The sequence below is a fragment of the Zalophus californianus genome, chromosome 5 (assembly GCF_009762305.2).
Source record: "Zalophus californianus isolate mZalCal1 chromosome 5, mZalCal1.pri.v2, whole genome shotgun sequence".
NCBI classification, from domain to species: domain Eukaryota; kingdom Metazoa; phylum Chordata; class Mammalia; order Carnivora; family Otariidae; genus Zalophus; species Zalophus californianus.
This window is the reverse complement of record NC_045599.1, coordinates 25,270,325-25,284,386: the sequence shown is the minus strand read 5'-3', so window position 1 is coordinate 25,284,386 and position 14,062 is coordinate 25,270,325. Positions and strand designations below refer to the sequence as shown.

At 37.4% G+C, this 14,062-nt stretch overlaps 1 protein-coding gene and 1 long non-coding RNA gene across 4 annotated transcripts in view; one reads left to right on the top strand and one right to left on the bottom strand.

Moving 5' to 3' along the window:
- The window catches only part of FNIP1 (folliculin interacting protein 1), a 154,305-nt gene that overhangs the window by 94,106 nt on the left and 46,137 nt on the right, over window positions 1-14,062 (top strand). For 2 of the 3 annotated variants that reach the window (XM_027604862.1, XM_027604865.1), the window contains exons 6-8: window positions 1,295-1,389; window positions 8,000-8,083; window positions 9,253-9,324. In XM_027604862.1, coding sequence (XP_027460663.1) covers window positions 1,295-1,389; window positions 8,000-8,083; window positions 9,253-9,324 — 251 coding nt within the window. The remainder of the gene's footprint in view (window positions 1-1,294; window positions 1,390-7,999; window positions 8,084-9,252; window positions 9,325-14,062) is intronic. The other variant, XM_027604863.1, reaches the window with a different exon arrangement.
- Window positions 7,564-14,062, bottom strand: part of LOC113928793 — a 57,970-nt gene continuing 51,471 nt past the window's right edge. Inside the window, exon 3 of the long non-coding RNA XR_003521972.1 lies at window positions 7,564-8,147. This is a non-coding gene — a long non-coding RNA (uncharacterized LOC113928793). The remainder of the gene's footprint in view (window positions 8,148-14,062) is intronic.

The window sequence follows — 14,062 nt, the reverse complement described above, 5'->3', positions numbered from 1 at the left end:
ATATGGAAGTAAAATGTTGACAACATTCCCATGTTAGGATGAGATACTGATTTTCCATTTTGTATGCCATGCTGAGTTAGCATCTGTATATTGTGCTCTTCAGTTTTCAGATCCCTTGCAGAATTTACTCTGCAATCAGGAGTGGCCTAGGTCACCCATGGTGGGGCACAAGACTACCACAAGGTGTTAATGCCAAGATTAGAAATGTGAAGCTGAAACAAGGCCAGGCCTGATATTAGAATCATGGGCTACATGCCAGAACTTAGTTAATGAAGGACTAGGGTTAGGGTGAGGTGTTAGTGGATTCCAGTGACAGACTTCAGGGCCCAGATCAGAATTCTGGCTAGCCAGAATCTGTGGGGTTACCCAAAGTCAAAAGCAGCAGAAGAGGTTGCAAGGAGGCTACTCAAAACTAGAAAAATTCTCAAGGGTTCCATTAATTGTAAATGCTCCAGAAAGACCTATCAGGGGTTTTATTAGCTAAGGTTCTAATACTTACAGCTCTTTATTAACTTTTCTTTTAGGAAGGAAGGAAAGGGGAAAGATATTTTTTCATAGTATTGATGCTTAAAAAATACTGATGTTAAAAGTGCTAATTTTCAAGAGTTTAATACTAAAATAGAAATTAGAGATCCTACATTGGAATCTCTGATTCTAGCTCTGATCCTCTCAGTATCTTCATCTTTTCTAATTTTTTACTGATGGTTTTTAGAATCCCTAGGAAGATACTTTGTACTAAAAGCATAACGTAATTTTATTTTTGTTATTTTGAATAATTTACTAACAGGAGTGACATAATTCATTTAAAATGTGTGAACTAATGATACGTTGATTTTTGTTCTTGTCTTTTTTTTTTTTTCTTCTTTTCCTGCCAGTAGTTTAGAAAATAATTTCAGGTCCAAAATATGAGGGAAAGCCTTTACAATTTAAATTAGGGTCAGTAACCTTTTTCTGTAAAGTTCTAAATAGTAAATAATTTTGGCTTTGTGGGCGAGGCAGTATGTCTGGTTTCTCAGCTCTACCATTGTAGCATTAAAGCAGCCATATACAGCATATACATGGCTGTATACATAGCATGGCTGTTTTCCAATAAAACTTTATTTATAAAAACAGGCAGCAGGCTGGATTTAGGCCTCAGGGGTTGCCAACCCCTGAGTCAGTGCTATAAACTAAGAAGAATACTTAAAACTTAAAAAAAAAAAACAGTTACTTAAAATTTCATTGAGATATGCAAAGAATTGCCATAAAGAGCATAAAATGAATTTGCAATTTATTGTTTCTTTTCCCACTTTAGGCTGCAAGACAGTCTTGAATTCATCAATCAGGACAACAGTACGTTAAAGGCTGATTGTAATAACACAGTTATGAATGGACTACTTGGAAATATAGGTAAATGGTTCCTTTGGTTTTACAAGTTTTATATAGGTTAACAGTATAACAAGAATTTGCAGTTCTTTCTTAATAATGTAGACCTTTTAATAAGACCACAGAGTTTGACATCTAAAAGTGGAAAAGGAATTTAAATTGGAAATATGTAAAACATTTGTATTATTTGAAAAACATACTTTTTGTATATTTGAACGTAATATTTATTTTATATCTGAAAAAGAACTGCTGAAGATATATCTGGTTTCTTTCTTGTTTTTAACTTTGATGCATCTTTGAAAGGCACTGTCATTGGTATAAAAAGTCCTTACCAGCCTTTTTTTAATATTTCAGCTGAAGAAGACTGGTATTACACTTTCTCCCTTCTCTCTTCCCTAACCATAAAAGTAATTTTAAAATGGTGCTCATTTTTGTGACCCGAATTCAGATAGATAAGCAGATATCCAAATTTGATATTCCTTTAAAGATTTATTAAAATAACAGCTTCGTTAATTGTTGTTATTATTTAAGTTCAACATTTTGAAGTGACAAACTGTTCCTAAAATTTCTAGTCATTTGTTTTACCCTACAAAGCTAAACTAAATTGATGCTGGTCATATTCCTGGTATGCAAATAACTGTAACATGCCAGAACGTGACAGCAACTAGACTAGGATAAATACTTCTCTTTTTCTTTATTTAGTGAGAATTTTTATTTCAAACTGATTTTAATAAATATTAGTTATATATACAAGCAGGAAACCATTTTTCTTCCAACTTGAACCATATTGCATTCTATTATTTTTTATAATTTATGTTCATTCAAACGAACAACCATTTATTCAGCAAGTGGTATGGGCTAGTTACAGTGTCAGGCATGTACTTTAGAAAGTTTGCATATTTTGGGGAGCCTGGGTGGCTCAGTTGGTTAAGCGTCCAACTCTTGATTTCGGCTCAGGTCAGGATCTCACGATTGTGAGATCAAGCCCCGCGTCGGGCTCTGTGCTCATTGGTGAGTCTGCTTGAGATTCTCTCTGCCCCTCTCCCTGCTTGCATGCTCTTCCTCTCTCTCTCAAAATAAGTAAGTCTTTTTAAAAAAGAAAGTTTATACATTTTTAAGAAAAATAGTACTGCTTTTTCATAACTCAAATGATTAGTTATTTCATTGGTTTTAATAAAGTAAAACTGTGACAAGGAGATAACTGAATCTTTTTTCTTTGTAATTTGATACTTTTCAAAGCTCAAGAGGCCAGTGTAAATGCATCTGTCAGGTGTTGCCAGGATAACAGTGGGTAACAAATCACCCCCAAATCCAGAGATCTTTTTATAAGAAGCACTTATTCTCCTGCCCACAAGTCTGCAGGATGACTGCAGGTGGGTGGCTCCAGTCTCTGCTTGTCCGGGAAGCTCATGACAAAGCCCAGGGCTGGACGCAGGTGTGTTCCTTGAGGTTGATGCCGAGGCCCTGGGGGAAGGGGCAGAGCCACCAGGGGCTCAATCAGGGGATCCCAAGCACACTGGCCCCCCTCATGCCGACACTCAGTGGGCGCCAGCAGTCACATTAAAAGCTATTTATTTTAATAATACAAATCCGTTATCACTTAAAATAGTAAATTAATAGTAATTTAAATAGTAAATTACCTTATGGATACTAGATACACTCATCTCTGTTTTAATACAGGATAGGAAATTAATCCATTAAAAAAGTGTAGACTTTAAAAAAAAGCGTAGACTTTAAATAATGAGTGGCTTTTACTTGCACGTTTGTAATTGTGAATCAAGGATATTTGAGTACCATTTCTTATTTTCTTTACATTTCCAGTTAATCAGCAAATATTTCTCAAGCATCTCTTCTATGCTAAGCACTCTGCTAGGCCCTGAGGGTGCAGTGGTGAAGCAGACAACTTCCTGCCTCAACAGTGGGAATCACACAAGTAATACAATAGTTAGTGGGAATCACACAAGTAATACAACAGTTATAGTAGAGTGCAGTTATTTCTTGGACATGCTAAAGAGCGTGGTGTGATAGAAATGAGGAAGAGTCCCTAATCCAGTCCTGGAGAGTCTCAGACTTTCTTGAAGAAGTGAGGCCTAACCTTGAAGGATTAGCCCTGTGTTTGGGGACAGAAACATTCTAGGAAAAAGCAGTAGTGTGTGCACAGACCTAGGAGCAAGAGATGATAGCACGAGGAAAGAAGGCGAATAAATCAGTGTTGATGGAGCAAAGAATAGGAGTAAAAAGAGTTAAAAGAAATAAAAAAGTGAGGAAGAAGTTGATGACAAAGGGTGCTTTAGGCTTTAAGCAGTTGGGTAGTAGTGAGGGTGTGTTAGTTTGGGTCCTTTTAACAGGTGCAAGACACGATTAAACATGCAAGGATAATATTAGGAGAAATGACAATGTAAGAGAAAATGAGGAGGGAGCTGGGAAAGGTCAAGAGAGCCCTCAGATTGTGATGCAAGTCTGACCCCAAATGAAAGAGAGAAGATTGAATGGAAGTGTCCTATCCTACCATGCAACCCATGGAAGGTTTGGTAAGATCATTGACAAGTATTTAAATCAAAGTTCGTTGTTACATGTGTTGCCAAAATGTGTCTGCCTTACTATTTCTGCTGTGATCAGTCCCTGGCTAGGAGCAGCCTATGGGATATGTGGCCTTGCACAAACATGACAACAGATGTCAGAACACATCAGCTTGGGGTACTTAGTCACTTATACTCCTTCTAGCTAGAGATCTTTGTGGTGCATTCTGAAGGTGACCACAAAGGAGTCAGAAGAGAGAAATATGATCAGATTAGCTTTATCTCTACGAAAGAGTATTCTGATTACAGTGGAAAAGGATTCAGGTGAACCAATGGGATTGAGGAAAACATCTGTATTAGAAGAGTCCTTCTGATAATCCAAGTGACAGGCACTGGAGACCTAGAATAAGACTGTCCGTGAGGACAGAGAGCTGTTGAGAGGCTCATTATGGGAAATAGAATGGACAGGACGTGGAGATTAGACGGATGAAGGGAGGAGAAGGGAGGAATCGTGTGGCACTTTGCCGTCTGCTTGTGTAATTGCTTGGATGTTGGTGCCATTCATTAGAAGGAACAGAACAAATTAGGAATTGGTGACTTTAGGTTTATGTATGTTGGAATGGAAGTATTGGTTGGTTATCCAAGTAAAGAGATCCATTATAGTTCATTAGTACATGTAGTGGTAGGTGCTGTAACATAAAAATTAGTGAGCATGTAATAATTTTAAAGTAGAGTTGTTTTTTTTTTTTCCAGCCATGTGAAGTTCAAAAGGGTGTTGCTCATTGATAAACAGTTTTCCTCCAAGCAGTGTTTCAGAGGTCCAGTCTCCTTCCTTCTTGGAGTTCTGCCTTCTTCACCATGTGGTTTCCAAGGTTGTGCTCAGCTGCACGAAGCCAGGGGAAAGGAATTGAGTATTGAAAAGACACATCCATTTCATAACCAACCTCAGTCTGAACATGACATATATCGGTTTTGTTCACATTCTGTTAGTGGCAGCTAATCACATGGCTTCACCTATAATATAAGGAGATTTGAGAAATAAGATCCCTAGCTGGGTAACTTCTCAGAAACTACTTGATAAAATAGAAGGGAGAACACAGTTCTTTTTTAGACAGTTAGCTGTATCTACCATGGATTTGTGAAGCATTAGCTTATAAATGATAAATGAAAGTGTAAGAATGACTGAGGTGACCTAGGAAATGTTAAATAATGAGAGGGAAATGTTGTTGAGGATAAAATCCTGGGGAATGCTGGCTTAAAGAAGGAAGGAGTAGGTGAAGAGAAGCACATAAGAGGATTAAGAAAAAAACCTAGGGTGTAATCATTGGGAACTGTGGGGAAAAGTTCAAAGTGTAATTTAGTCAGCATCAAATATATAATAAGGTAATATAAGAGTATGGACTGCATTAATCAGTAGGAAGGCTTTTGGTGGCCTATGTGCACAGTTTCAGTGGAGAGAATAGAAGCCAGAGTTGAGGAGGGACTCAGAGGTCATTCTTTCTTCCAGGATTTAAGCAGTGGTTCTTTTTGGTCTCAGGACCCTTTTACGCACTTAGAAATTATTGAGGAACACAGAGAGTTTATGTTTATGTGGGTTACCTTTATTGAAATATGATATATTAAAAATTAAAACATTTTAAAATTTAAGTCATTAAAAAAACAAACTTTTTTCATGTTAATATAAATAACATGTTATGAAATGACTATTTTCCATGAAAAAAAACTTAATGAGGAGAGTGGCATTGTTTTACATTTTTGCAAAACTCCTTCATTTTTGGTTTAATAGAATACAACTTAATCCTCATATCTGCGTCTGCATTCATTCTCTTGTACTATGTTGTTTTGGTTGAAGTGTATTAAGAAAATACAGTATTTAGGGGGCGCCTGGGTGGCTCAGTCGTTAAGTGTCTGCCTTCCGCTCAGGTCATCATCCCGGGGTCCTGGGATCAAGACCCACATCGGGCTCTCTGCTCCGCGGGAAGCCTGCCTCTCCCTCTCCCACTCCCCCTGCTTGTGTTCCCTCTCTCGCTGTGTCTCTCTCTGTCAAATAAATAAATAAAATCTTTAAAAAAGAAAAAAAGAAAATACGGTTTTATACAGACCCCTGAAAGGGTTGGAAGGACCCCAAGGAGTCTTTAGACCACATTTTAAAACTATTGAATTATATAAGGTTAAATATATAGAGAGAATAGTTTTGACTGTGCTTTTTTAAATAATTTTTTTGTTTTATTTTTTTGAGAAGAGGGGGCAGGGAGAGAGACAATCTTAAGACGCTCCAAGCTCAGCCTGGAGCCTGATGCGGGACTTGATCTCACAGCCCTGAGATCATGACCTGAGCCGAAATCAGGAGTTGGAGGCTTAACTGAGCTCCCAGGCACCACTAGTTTTGACTGTGTTTAAAGGTTGATGGAATAGGAGGGTAAGGGTAGAGAAAGAAGTGGTAAAGTGAGATTTTTGAAGGTCCTAGCTGACACAGAATTAGCTTTGGAAGGGAGGGAGGAGTGGGTTCCTAACTCTAGCAGGAAGGAGGCAGGTGGGCCAGAATTTGATTAAGTTTGGAGACAAGGTGGTAGGAAACAGGAGAGTTCCTGTCTGGTAAATTTTGTGTACACACATGCATATGTGGGAGACAGTCATATCCTGAAAGTAAGGAAGGAGGTAGGTAGGGAAGGAGTTTAAAGAGAGTAGATAAGTTTTGAAGTTGCTAGAGAGAATTGAAGAAAGAGCTGAACAGTTGAAACACAGAAAGATTGCTGCAAATGCACTATAATTTTAGAAATTGGGGCGCCTGGGTGGCTCAGTTTGTTAGGTGACTGCCTTCGGCTCAGGTCATGATTCTGGAGTCCCGGGATCGAGTCCCACGTCGGGCTCCCTGCTCGGCAGTGAGGCTGCTTCTCCCTCTGACCCTCCTCCCTCTCATGCTCTCTGTCTCTCATTCTTTCTCTCTCAAATAAATAAATAAAATCTTTAAAAAAAAGAAATTCTTGTTATAGAAAAATATCCATTAGCAATTTGAAAAATACATTTGTCACTTGATAAAACAGAAAGCCTCTATTCTATCCTGGGTAACCTCCTAGGTGGTTTTTCAGGCCATCTTGATTAAGCATAGCAGGCAACCCACCTGCTTGCTTCTAGGCTATAATGTTCCCCATTTGGGTCTTCAGACTCTGTGTTTGGTCCAGTGTGTGGCAGCCATATTTTCTGGACAGCTGGGAGTCTGGCCCTGATGGGTTATGTTGGTGTTCCTGCTTCCATTGTGGCTGACCATTGGTTTAGGAACTTTGCTTTCTTCCAAAGTTAGTTACTTTGTAACTTCACCAGGTTAGAAAAAACAAGTTTCATACCTATTTGTCAGTAGATCCCTTTTCTGCTCTTTGTTATATGCTGTGTTCTCTTTTCTCAGCCAAGCACTTAGGTTTTTTTCTCTTTACTGCAGCGGCAGGAGAATGCTTTAATCTTAAAACTGATTTTTTGGGGTAGCTGGGTGGTTCAGTCGGTTAAGTGTCTGCCTTCAACTCAGGTCATGGTCCCAGGGTCCTGGGATTGAGCCCCACTGTGGGCTCCATGCTCGGCCGGGAGTCTGCTTTTCTCTCTTCCTCTGTCCCCCACCCCCAGCTCATGCTTTCTCTCTCATTTTCTCTCTCTCTCTGTCTCTCTGTTGTGCTCTCTCGTGCACGGTCTCTCTCAAATAAATAAAATCTTAAAAAAACAAACAAACCTGACTTTTTAAAAGATAAATTTATTTGGCAAATGTCAAATTATTTAGATAACATTACTGTGCTTTTTTGAATCTTTAAAAGCACTGTTTTAGGTTAGAAAGGGTTGAACATTTGAAATAGCTTTTACCTGTATAGTGGAAGGTTATCTTTATTATTATATACAGATTTATTAGTAAGTAGGTACGAAATTGTTGTTTGACATAAGCTATGACCAGAGAGAAACCCTCCTGTTTTAAAGAAGGGAAGCCAGCTTGAATTATTCTTATTCAGTTTAAAAGCTTCTATCCATATCTATTGGTCTGCATTTGTGCTGCCTAAGCTCACCCTTTATTCCTGACGCTTCGTGGCTTCTCTAACAGCCCTCTTTCATATATATTTTACGTTTTTGCCATGTAGGTCTTTCACAGTTCTGCAGCCCCAGGCGGGCATTCTCTGAACAGGGTCCGCTCCGCCTGATCAGGAGCGCCTCTTTCTTTGCAGGTTTGCAATGTGCTGTGTGGGTAGACTAGTTGGTGTGCTCCAGTGGCTAGAATCTGTAGTTAAGCTGTGGAAACAAGAGAGCAGATAAATGCATTTGGGGAGGGTGTGGTTAAGAAAACATTGTTTAGCAAGTATAATAACTTAATTCCTTTCTACTGAGTATGTTCTTAAAACTTTCAAGAAATTTTCAGTTATCAGTAGAATTGACATTTTCATGAAATTTCAGTTTGTTATTTATCTCATTATAAAATAATGATTTTAACTTTAGAATCCTAAACCAAATTTTAGTATGAACATTATTTCTTATAATACCAGCTAGAATTTCTCATGTGACACTCTCTTGTTTCCATGGTTGAGGAGCTTTTGTGTACTCATAGTTCACCAATTGCAGAAAATGTCCTCTGTTATTATTTTAAAATTTCTGATCTATGTTATTCCATAAGAACGATTTCTCTTAGAGCTAAGATTTAGATGAACAAGCACCACTATATTGACTGTAAAAGGCATATGTGAGTGTATTTATGTAATTAAATTGATGATTATAGAGTGTGTTTATGCCTTATATCCAGGGAGTTGTATCTAACTTTTTGTTTTAATTAATATTTACTTTCCTTACAAATATGAGATAGGAACAATACATATTTATTACAGAAAATTTGAAAAATATGAAAAATGGGCAAAAAATATATATTAGCCATTGTGTCAGCTAGAATTAACCTTTCTAAAAAAACACAAAATTTAATTTGGATCATATTATTCGAACTGTTTTCTTAAAATTTTTATTTTGAGGAATTTTTAAAGATACATTAATATTGGCAGAATAGTAAAGTGAACCATCATATACCCATTATTTGCTTGCAGGAATCATTCTTACTGTTCAGTAGCATGCTTTTTAGTCATTTAGTAGTGTATTGTGAGTATCTTCCTTTTAGTCATCCCTTGCTTCTTTAGATATTATATCATATTTTCATATTATATGTCAATCTTCACCTAGATCTCAAAGCTTGTTCAACTGAGTAATAGCTCTTGGTGCTGGGTTTGTGCCATGCTATTGAAAAAAATAAAGGAATGCAGTGAGATGAGCATGATTTCATTTGCCATATAAAAGAAGCAACGTCACCCTGAATAGCATTATATGCTTTAACTCACAGTTTTGTCTTAATTCACAGTTCACAGCAACCCAATGGACATGCCTGGAAGAGAGCTGAATGAAGACAGAGACAGTGGCATAGCACGCTCTGGTAATGCCAGGTTCATGTGTTCATCTGGTTTTCTTATGAGATCACTGTTAGCCAACAATGATTTTTATTTTTTCCTTTATCGTCCAATTTCATGTACACAGTTTGTTAGTATTGATACTAGCCTTATAAGAGAATTGTTAGGACAGAGATCATGTTTACTGTTACATGTGCCTGGTGAAGTATGGCCTAGATGAATGGACACTGGCTTAGACTCAGCCAGTGCAAGAAAAACTCTTGCTCAAGAGACGCCTTAAATGGCATAGTAGAAAAAACACATGTGCTTATATCTGCTTACTCTTAACTGGAGTTTTAAGTTGTCAGACTGTCTCTTGCCCAGAAAAGCTTAGGCATTTTGAACCAATGCTATATATATATATTGCTTTCAAATATGGACTCCAAAATATGGACTAACAAACCTGTATTGAAACATGCAAGAGATTAAAAGAAAAAAAAAAGTAAACCTCACATTCTACCTTTAAGGAGCCCAGAGTTTACAGAGAGAACAGTCGGGAAAATTGTCCTTCATTGTGTGATGTGTTCTGATAGACCTGTGCAGAGAGGTTTAGGGAAAGGAAACCTAACTTAGCCTGGGCCAGGGGCAGGGCGCCAGTAATGCTTTACAGAGGGATAATACTTGAGTTGTGTTTTGAGAAGTAAGTAGGAGTTATTCAGGCAAAGGCATGGAAGAAGGGCTTTCCAGTTAAAAGGAAAAGTGTTTGTCAGGGCCCAGAGATAGCGTAAAAGAAAGGAGTATCTTAGGCTTGCATTATTGTTAGGTATGAGAAACTTTTATCCACTGTGTTTTATCCATATGAACTGTCACATTATATGGCTCTGCTGTCTAAATTGTTTATAATTCAGTTTTGAGTATAGGTGGGAAGTCCAAATTTACCAGAATTGTAATCCCTAGGTATGCATTAGAATAACAAGAGGTTTAAAAAAAAGTTTCACATGCCTAAACTGTACTCCAAGACTATCATGTAGTCTAGAGAAAGGCTTATGCAACTGTATTTGAAAAACAAAACAAAATGAAAAACTCAACACCTAATTCTCATGGACAGCTAGAGTTGAGAACTGCTTCTCTAATATGAAAAATCTTGATCTTTCAAATCATCTCACCCTTTTCTAATTGAATTTTGTATTTTTGTTCTTAGGAACTAATCTAGTATATATTTCTTCTAATACTCATTGCTTCTATGTAATCTAGAGATTTAGTTTTCTCTTCTGTGATAGGAATTTAGTTCTTATTATTTTACCTAAGATTTTAGAGGTGATAAATTAATATCTGTATTTCATTTTCTTTAGCTATAAATTGAAGGGCCTGGCTGGATAGATCTGTAAGGCTTTTTCAAGGCATAAATTCACATACACCTTTTAAATTAATTGTGTATCTTCTTCTTTTTCCAGTAGGGTTATTTTTAATACCAGAATTTGGTAACACATAGTTTTTTCCAAATTTAGATTAGCATTTGATTTTTCACTGAAGCCATACCTAGGTTAGTTATACATATCCAGTCTTAGACTACAGAGTTTTACAATACTTTCTTATAATACTGATAAAAATGTGGTCTTTTCAAGGAAATGGTTTAGAATTAATTCATTGACTATCCAGATAGTTGTATGGCACATAAAGCTCTTCCCTTTATCATTGGATTTGTTAGCGAGAACTGAAATGAACAGATCTTCATAATGACAGGCTTTTAGTTTTCACTCCTGATGTCCAAAAGTAATGTATCATCTGATGTGCTTCCCTGTTTTTGATTACCTCACAAATTTTCAGTATGTGGTTGTAATTATGAAGATGGGAGTTTAAAATAATGCCAAACAAAAGCAAGCCCTTAATGTCTTTTCCTCTCTAGATCCAACACAGAGAAGGAGAGGCTTCCTAGTCTAAGAAAAAACAAAGGGTTGTAGCCTTTGACACTCCAGGCAAGAAAAAGAGTTTCTGGAGAGAGGGGGTTTTGGGAAGAGAATAATCCTCATAATTAGGGGATTGCAGCAATTAATAATTGTAATGGGTTCTATTGGAATGTGTCTTTCACCCCTTAGAATGCTCCAGAGAGTAATCTATAAGATTTTCTCTTTTTGGATCTTAGAAGGTATAGTCATGACTATTACTGAAAGGGGCTAAACATTCAGAGGCTTGACTACCTGTGCAGAAGCAATTCATGAGTACAGTTGACCCTTGAACAATGCGGGGGTAAGGGGCGCAAACCTCTCCACCCCCCCGTGCAGTAAGAAAATCTGTATATGACCTTTGACTCCCTAAAAACTCAACCGCTAATAGCCTACTGTTGACTGGAAGCCTTACTGATAACATGAACAGTCAGTTAACATATATTTTATATGTTATATGTATTGTATACTATATTTTTACAGTAACATAAGGTAGAGAAAAACGTGGTTAAGAAAATCATAAAGAGAAAATACATTTACAATACTGTACTACATTTATTGAAAAAAAAATGTGTAAGTGGACCTGCACATTTCAAATCCATGTTCAAGGTTAATGGGACTTTTATTTTACTTTTATTCTTTTTATTGAAGTATAGTTGAACACCCAGTGTTAACATCTGTTTTAGATGTACAGCATAGTGATTTGACAATTCTACTCATTATGCTGTGTGTACCACAAGTGTAACTCCCATCTACTACCATACAACAATATTACAGTACCACTGACTCTTCCCTGTGCTGTCCTTTTTATGCCTGTGACTTATTCATTCCATAACTGGAAGCTTGTATCTCCCACTACCCCTTACCCATTTTGCTCTTCCCATCCAACCCCCTTCTCTGGCAACCATCAGTTTGTTCTGTGTTAATGGGTCTCTTTCTGCTTTTTGTTTGTTTTTTAGACTCCACATATAAGTGAAATTATATGGTATTTGTCTTTCTCTGTCTGACTTACTGCAGTTAGCATCATACCCTCTGGGTCTATCTGTGTTGTTTCAAATGGCAAAATCTCATTCTATTTTATGATTGGCTAATACTGTATACATCTTCTTTACCTCTTCATCTATCAGTGGACACTTGGATTGCTTCCATATCTTGGCTATTGTAAATAATGCTGCAGTAAACTTAGGAGTGCATATATCTTTTTAGATTAGTGTTTTTGTTTTCTTTGGGTAAACACTCAGTAGTGGAATTACTGAATCATACGGTATTTCGCTTTTTAGTTTTTTGAGGAATCTCCATACTGTTTTCCGTAGTGACTGTACCAGTTTGCATTTCCACCAACAGTGCATGAGGATCCTTTCTCTTCATATCCTTGTCAACACTTATTTCTTGTTTATTTGATTCTAGCCATTGTGACAGGGATAAGATGATGTGCTTTTAAATAACATCCTCAAATGACATTCAGACACTAATTTTCAAATACAGCTTTTGTTCTTAAAATCTAGCTGCTTCATTAAAATGAATCACAGCAATCTAGCAATTGTACTATAAAAATATTAATTCAGAGAGATACATGCACATTTATACAGTTTACAATGCATGTTTATAGCAGCATTATCTACAGTAGCCAAAATATGGAAACAGACCGAGTATCCATCAACTGATGAGTAGATAAAGAAGATTTGGTATATTTATATGGTGGAATATTACTAAGCCATAAAAAAGAATGAACTCTTCCATTTACAACAATATAGATGGAGCTACAGAGTATTGAGCTAAGTGAAAAAAGTCAGTGAGAGAAAGACAAACACATATGCTTTCACTCATATGTGGAATCTAAGAAACAAAACAAACGAGCAAGGGGGAAAAATGAGAGAGAAGCAAAACAAGAAACAGACTCGTAACTACAGAGAACTAACTGATGGTTACCAGAAGGGAGGTGGGTGGGGGGATGGGTTAAATAGGGGATGGGAATTAAGGCATGCACTTGTGATGAGCAAGGTATATTGTGTGGAACTGCTGAATCACTATATTGTACACCTGAAACTAATATTATACTGTATGTTAACTAACTGGAATTTAAATACAAACTTTAAAAAGATAAAATAATTTAAAAAACCTGAATCACATCATACTTCTTTTAATTTAAGGACTAAGTGTTCAGCTAAGCTAGGGGACAGTCTCATGGCCAAAGAGATAGTGCTTGTTTTAAATTAGCCCTTTCTTCTGAAGTGGGGATGGGAGTAAGAATATAAAAAGGGGAATGTCTCAGAGTCTCTTGCCAATGCACTATTAGTATATGATTTTTCTCCTCTGGGACTTCACTCCAACAATGACGTTATTTTTTTAAATGGAAATTTTAGAAGCTCATGAAGCAAAATAGAAAATTTGAGTCACTACTGTTAAATTTGTTAAAAAGAAATTTATCTTGGGGCACCTGGGTGGCTCAGTCGGTTAAGCGTCTGCCTTGGGCTCAGGTCACGATCCCAGGGTTCTTTTTATGTATGTATGTATGTGACAGAGAGAGAGGGAACACAAGCAGGGGGAGTGGGAGAGGGAGAAGCAGGCTTCCCGCTGAGCAGGGAGCCCGATGCGGGGCTGGATCCCAGGACCCTGGGATCATGACTTGAGCCGAAGGCAGACGCTTAACGACTGAGCCACCCTGGCGCCCCACGATCCCAGGGTTCTGAGACCGAGCCCCGTGTCATGCTCCCTGTTTAGTGGAAAGCCTGCTTCCTCCTATCCCTTTTTCCCTCCCCGTGCTTGTGCTCTGTCTTGCTATCTCTCTCAAATAAAGAAAATCTTAAAAAAAAAAAGATTAGTTATTATTGACGCATTTTTA